The 6,818-nt window shown below is 32.6% G+C and overlaps 2 protein-coding genes across 2 annotated transcripts; both read right to left on the bottom strand.

Moving 5' to 3' along the window:
- Window positions 1-539: 539 nt before the first annotated feature.
- Window positions 540-2,166, bottom strand: LOC109538324 (lectin subunit alpha). Its single transcript, XM_048667984.1, has 3 exons — window positions 1,710-2,166; window positions 1,038-1,196; window positions 540-863 (listed from the first exon to the last, which is right to left on the bottom strand). The coding sequence occupies exons 1-3, from the start codon at window positions 1,789-1,791 to the stop codon at window positions 625-627; spliced, it is 480 nt and encodes a 159-aa protein (XP_048523941.1). The 5' UTR covers window positions 1,792-2,166; the 3' UTR covers window positions 540-624.
- Window positions 2,167-4,275: 2,109 nt separating this feature from the next.
- Window positions 4,276-6,563, bottom strand: LOC109538323 (perlucin; the record flags this gene model as incomplete). The annotated part of the gene is given in 2 exon segments (XM_048667985.1): window positions 4,276-4,605; window positions 6,402-6,563. Coding segments are annotated over 2 exon segments (404 nt in total), but the record flags the coding sequence as incomplete, so codon positions are not given.
- Window positions 6,564-6,818: the final 255 nt, after the last annotated feature.

Here is a 6,818-nt window from a genome sequence, read left to right as displayed (position 1 = left end):
ATGTAAACGAACATATAATCTGAGAAGTTTCAGGGTCTAATTGACAAATGAGCAAAATTTGTAGGAACTTTGCATCGTTTTATTTGTCTCCCCCCAGAAACTTTATCTGAAGCCCTAATTAAAAAAAAACACGGACTGATAGAAAAAGAATTGGACTAGACACCATCTCCAACAGAAATCAAATTTTCTCCATAAATTATATTGCGGCAGTTTGAAAACTGAATTGCTATAAAATAATGCGATAATCCAGAAAATAAATGGAAAATTCAAATTTTAATTAAATCGATTTAGGCAATTATCCGTGTTAGCAAAAAACCATTATATTATATAAAAGCACTCAGTATATAATAGCTCACTTTTAGACCTAGGTATACAGGGTGATTCACGGTCGATGGCATATTAGAGCTCCGCATTATTGCTCACGCCAAAAAATATTTTTAAAACATTAAATCTTGTTTTCTTAAAATAGTCAGCTAGTGAGCAAAACTGCATGCTTTGTGGCTCAATGTTGCAACACTAGACAAATTCAAACAAAGTAATAATAAAAAAGTAAATGCAATATATTTGAAAAACTGGTGTACTGCACATATACAGGTATAAATTGCCGATTCATAGCACTTATATTTAGCAAAGAACATTGCGCATTTGACAAATATAACCAAATTTATAACCACAAGGTATATCATTCCATCTATATTTATTTTTCGTCTTAACATATTCCACACACTCTTCCATTCCTTTAAAATTGTCTGGTTGTCCATCTTCAAAGTTAGTGTAGACCATGGGTTGGCCATCAGTGAACCATACAAAGGAATTTGTACCGAAGCGCATGGCAGCTGTCCAATATCCTTTATTAACACCTTCTGCACCAAGAAATTTTATGTATAACTCAGACCATAGAACAAGGCTTATTGACTCAGACGATGAGAGCCGCCTATTACCGATTACAATACAATACAAATTCGGTTTATGGGAGCATTTGAATACATGTTTCTGTCATTGAAATTATTAGCTGACACATTATGCAGGTAACTAACCTATCGTGGGATAAGGAGCCAAAGCTTCAGCTACAGCATCATGTTCTTCAGCATTTTTTATCGAAACTAAGTCCATTCCGTTTTGTTTGCATAGCACAAAAGCTTCTTTCCATGTAACAGCTTGTTTGCTTACAACATAGTTAGAGTATGCAGGACGCACTGTCAAATTATATTGGTAAATTAGTACCTAACATTTTTTAGAAAATGTATTTGGAATGGTAAGGCATTAAGCAACTTCTCCTAGTCTATGCGAGAGCAAATCTTTACTTACCATATTTAAAGTAGTTCAATTTGCAATTTAAAATGAAAAGGATGAACGTTCGACTAATTTGGAAAGTAATGCTAATATTTTTTTAGTGTAGGATGTTAGTAAGGACATTATTTGTATCCTACAAAAATGCTTGATTGTATGTTCTCGATAACCCTGTATACTCCATATATGTTAATTGACAGCAAAATATACACTATATTTACATATCGAGATCATTAAACCATTCTTTGTTTGTTAAGCTATTTATAAACTACAGAGTGTCTTGGCTTCTTGAACAATTCATGTTTTGTTTGTTTGTTTATTTTTAACGTTTTTTTACATTTTGAAACCTAGAGAGTATCTAATATAAATATGGATCTAACACCACGTTTAGCAGCTTCTATCAATGTGATTGTACTCACCTGGCATTGTAGCAAGTGTAGCAATAGATTCGATGCTAGAAATGAATAATAATAAAGCAGGAAATGCATTAATCGAATGCATTATTGTGAACTGAAATTATTTGAGATTAGAATTAGCAGATATATACGGGCCTAAAGGTCAAAAAGTATTTGAAAATGAACGTATGTCTCAATAAAGCATGCTTGAACTAAACTTGTCATTAAAAATTAAATCGAAGATAGTGACGTAACCGTACAATGTGAGAATTTATAAGATTTGACCAATAACAATTACACAATCCTTAACATAATTGAATGGAGTTTCTTAAATTCTGGGCAACATGTGATTGTGATGGATCAATTTTTTTACCGGGTCGTAGAACCAAATCACATGGCATGTCTGATCAAAGTTAATAAAAACAGGGTGATCAAAATTGGCGTCATTCTCTGGAGGTGTTGTCTGGGGGTGTTTTAGGAGTACAGAAAAAATTGTAAAAAAATGTTATTAATAACTGAGAAATTTGCAAAAAACTATATTAGAAAGACGGCAACAATATTTCTTAAGGTAATCTGCCGAATTAATATTACGTAAATACCTACCGACAAGGAGATATTGTTCTTTATTATCTTCATAATCTCGAATTGATATGTATACAAATAAACATACATTTGAGGCTTTAACTCCAAATAAGTTAATGCCGGTCTATTCACCTTATAGTGCACTCTTCCCGAGCAGCTTCTCGTATTCGGTTAATTAACTTCTGCTCAGTTTGTACCAGTGCTCAGTAAACCATTGGTTTAATGTGTCCTTGTGTCCTGTGTATCTTACATACGTGGTCGGACTTTAGCCCTTTCTCAGTATTTATTTGGTGCATGGAAAACTGTTAGTTGATGGGCAATGCTTTCGAGTACCCTTGGAAGACTCTGCTGCACTTATCTCCAATACCTGTTCCTATGTGTCTAGAACCCGAACATCTATTGTCGTCCTGGAGTCAATATTCCAGTGTCTCTGGACCTTTTTTGGCGTAAGTTCTTACAGCTTCTGCTATGTTATTGTGGCATTTCCCCATAATTAATCGCAAATTCGATGTTGGTATACATTCTGTGAAAGGAGCTGCAAAGTAAGTCACAGTTTGACAAATTATTGTTCTTATTGACAAAGGCTCTCTACCTGTAACTATGCATTAATGACCAAAAACATCAAACATAATTTTTTAATATAAAACTTTTTTGTAATTTGAAAGAAAGACCGTAGTTTTTCTTTACATACGATTAAGTATTCCAATAGGCTACGAATCAAAGATGGGACCATTTAAAATAATACGTAATAACAAAGTTGACATTCGATTTTCAACTGTTAATATCTCTAGAAATGTTGGAAAAACAATCTCATTATTTCTCGTCTACTCTCCAAGTGAGTTCTTATTACCTCTTAAAAGGAATTACGCCAATTTTGAATCACCCTGTATATATTTGAAGAAACTGGTGTCTTTCATATATACATGAATAGATTGTTCTTCATAGCACTTAGCTATATTTAGCAAAGTAGGTTGCGTACTTAACCAGCTTCATAACTACAAAGGTATATCATTCCATTTATAAGTATTTTTCGAACCACAATCTTCTTTGTTTCCCAAATTGTCTGGTTGTTTATCTGCAAAATTAGTGAAGACCAGTGGTTGGCCACCAGTAAACCATACAAAGGAATTTGTACCGAAGTGCATGGCAGCAGTCCAATATCCTTTATTAACACCCTCTTCACCAAGAAAGTTTATGTATAACTCAGACGAAGAGAGCCGCCTATTACCGATTACAATACAATACAAATTCGGTTGATGGAAACAATCGAATGCATTGTTTTTATTATTAAAATTACTAGATTATACACTATGCAGGTAACTAACCTAACGTGGGATAAGGAGCCAAAGTAATATGCAATTCCACCATCACCTGAATCAGAAAACTATATGTAAAACGCAGACGAAGAAAAGCGGCATATTAACAATTACAAAACAATACAAATTAGAATTAAGGATATAGTTTATAGGATAGGTTATAGGAACAATCGAACGAATTGTTTTAGTTGTTGAAATTATTATTTTACACACTATGTAGGTAACTTTGCGTGGTAGAGGAACCCAAAGATTTGGTTACAACATCTTGTTCTTCAGCGTATTTATTGGCACCAAGTCCATGCCGTTTGTAGGACGAAAGCTTCTTTCCATGTAACCGGTACTTTGATTACAACATACTTAGCGGCTGAAGAAGCCGGAGGAAATATATTTGTAAATTAGTACCTAATAGGAGTGTGAGATTTGATTACTTTTGAATACTCGTACTTTTTGAATACCGGCTAGTTACTTTTGGATTCAATACTCGATACTTTGGATCAGTTATTGAAGTACTCAGTCTAGTCGTTAGTGTTACGAAAGTCGAGGACCGCTATTGGTATTTTATTAGTCCCTTCAGATTTGTTACGGACAGTTTAGTCATACAAACCATGTGACACCCGTAGGATATGAATATTATTAACGCACGCATGTGAATATTTGCACGACGAGGCGGTAGGCCGAAAAATAATGAAAAGTAAATGCCACATGTAATATTTGAGAATTTGATGGATTGCACATAATTAGAATACAAAGATTGAAGTTGTGCTTTCCTAGTCCCTACATTTAGTCACATTCATTTCGTACTTGACAAATATAACCAGCTTTATGACCACAATTTATATCATTCCATTTATAAGATTTCTCCAACGGCATAAAGAATTCCACACATTCTTCGTCATTTCCCGCATTGTCCGGTTGACCGTCTGCAAAGTTGGTGTAGATCAGTGGCTTGCCGCTATTAAACCATACAATGGAATTTCCAGTGAAGCGTCTAGCAGAAATCCAATATCCGTTTGCAACACCCTCTGAATCAAGAAATTGTATGAAGAACACAGACGAAGAATAGCAGTAAAGTGACGACGAAATACAGGCTGTCAAAACAACAGGAGAAGTTTCTACAAACAATTCTCAACAGACCTTTCATACCAATAAATGAGCTCGCTCTTAAAAGACGTCGCCGCAAATTGCTTTTTATTAAATAAGTGTTAAAGTGCTGCAAATATTAGTTAATGCCCGTTAAAATAGTATCGTTGAAACTAATTTTGATTTTTGAGTTCGGCAGGCTTTGCACATATAACACTCAAATTTTAATAACCGTCTATGGTAAAGACACAAAAGATATAATTTTGAATTTGAATCTGAAGTTAAAACTAAAAACAAAAATATTTTTCAGAAATCGCAACGAATAATTTTTTAAAGAAGGCGAGTGACTAGATTTAGCTTTTTGGAAATCGATAGTTTAACCGTTTAATATAAAACTTGATAAGTTGGTTCAACATGGTCTTCTTTTGTCTGATATATTCTTGCTCGGCCCTGATTGAGGATTGCATAATAATTTGCACAACATTTCCTCTCTGGTTTATACAGCAGAAGAAAAAATAAAATCTTCAAGTGTCCTCAGAGATAAAAATCCAATGAAAATAAGTCGTGAGAACGAGGGTCTAAGCCACCAGTCTTCCCTTGTTTGGATGTGTTTATTATTTAAAGTAACTAATTGGAACAAACAAAATCAAAAATAATCATAGTAGATTATTTTAGTATTACAAAAGTACTTTAAAGTATTTATATTTAATAAAAATCCATATTTACTGGCTCCTTTTGGAAAATTATATCTTGTTAGGAAGAGGCTGTATCATTTTTTAATATAATTGTGTTCTGTTATTTTGATACCGTGTATATTAATTGGAAACTATGTCCACATTTTCCGGGACGTCATCTATACAAAAGCTATTTGTAAGGATGTTATTGATACCATTCTGTGACAATTTTGATAAAAACATTAACATTTTGCCTGTAATAACCAAAATAATAATTCGGATTATTTAATCGAATTCAATGTAGTTGTGGCAATCCCAATTCGGATTCCATATCGGAACGACGCTGAAACTAGTTTTTATGAATAGTTATGGATATTTGAAACAAGTGTGCTCATTTTATTGGGATGAAAAATATAAACAATTTAAATAGGAATGTCGAATACAGACACTTTTGTTTAATCCATTTTTTTCCAACCGTAAGAATCTATATACTTTTTATTGTAATTCCAAGTTAATACTTACATAATATTTCCTTTTGATACCAAATTTTCACTAAACATTTCTATCCGCTATAATTTTTAAATCGAATTGTGTTTAATCACTAAAAATCGTGCCTCGTATTACATCTATCTTTGATACCAATAAGCGTCTTATATTGTTTTTTCGTCTACGCAAAAGTGAAAACTACTATCGTGTTGTACAATTCTAAATATGTTTAAAATTAATCGAAGTAAGTTATTTTTGTCTGTAATTCTGTATTTCTATGTATTTAATTCTATTTATTTCCATCACTAATTAAATCGTATTTTATCAGAAATACTCATATTACCTTTATGGACCAAAATTGAGAATAATTCCACAATTTAATCAATTCAAATGTGATCTTCAAACTTTGAAAAATGCTGCAAAAAAATTGCTAGAGAAACAGCATGTTAATGAAATCAGTATATGATCAATCCATATCAAATTTCCGAATAGCACATGCATATTCCTTCAATTTTTATTTCCAATAATACGTAAATGAACGTCATTTTATTATCGGTCTTATTCTGTACGTAACTTACTTTTCGTAGAATAATGAGACAAAGCCTGTGCTATTGCATCATGTTCTTCAGCGGTTTTTATTGAGACTAACTCCATTCCACTCTGTTTGCATAAGACAAACGCTTCCGTCCATGTAACTCGTACAGTACTTACAACATAGTTGGAGAATGAAGACCCCATTACTGAAATACATTAAATTAGTATTTTACATTTTTAATTCTAATTCAAAACATTAGACATTTTTTGGCAATAAACCACTTCTATTCTATAGGGAGAACATATTTATAAACTGATCACTACTGTCTGCGTTGAATTTGTCATTTAAAACTGAATCATTTATTGTATCAATTAACTACTGAGATATTAGTAAATTCATTATCATAAGTAATTTATAACAAATTTTATATAGTGATTTCTATACTTGCTGGAAGATTCTG

Source organism: Dendroctonus ponderosae, unplaced genomic scaffold (assembly GCF_020466585.1).
Source record: "Dendroctonus ponderosae isolate FM_Combo_2020 unplaced genomic scaffold, Dpon_F_20191213v2 Dpon_F_20191213_659, whole genome shotgun sequence".
Taxonomy (NCBI): domain Eukaryota; kingdom Metazoa; phylum Arthropoda; class Insecta; order Coleoptera; family Curculionidae; genus Dendroctonus; species Dendroctonus ponderosae.
The sequence above is the reverse complement of the archived record's forward strand: the minus strand, read 5'-3'. Positions and strand labels throughout refer to the sequence as shown.

What these genes read in the sequence shown, in the direction of transcription:
- LOC109538324 (XM_048667984.1), bottom strand. Translation starts at nt 1,791, where the DNA reads ATGCATTCGATTAATGCATTTCCTGCTTTATTATTATTCATTTCTAGC. An exon ending in TACACTTGCTACAATGCCAG is followed by an intron (nt 1,197 to 1,709) that starts GTGAGTACAATC and finishes ATAATTTGACAG; the next exon opens with TGCGTCCTGCATACTCTAAC. An exon ending in GGCTCCTTATCCCACGATAG is followed by an intron (nt 864 to 1,037) that starts GTTAGTTACCTG and finishes TTCTTGGTGCAG; the next exon opens with AAGGTGTTAATAAAGGATAT.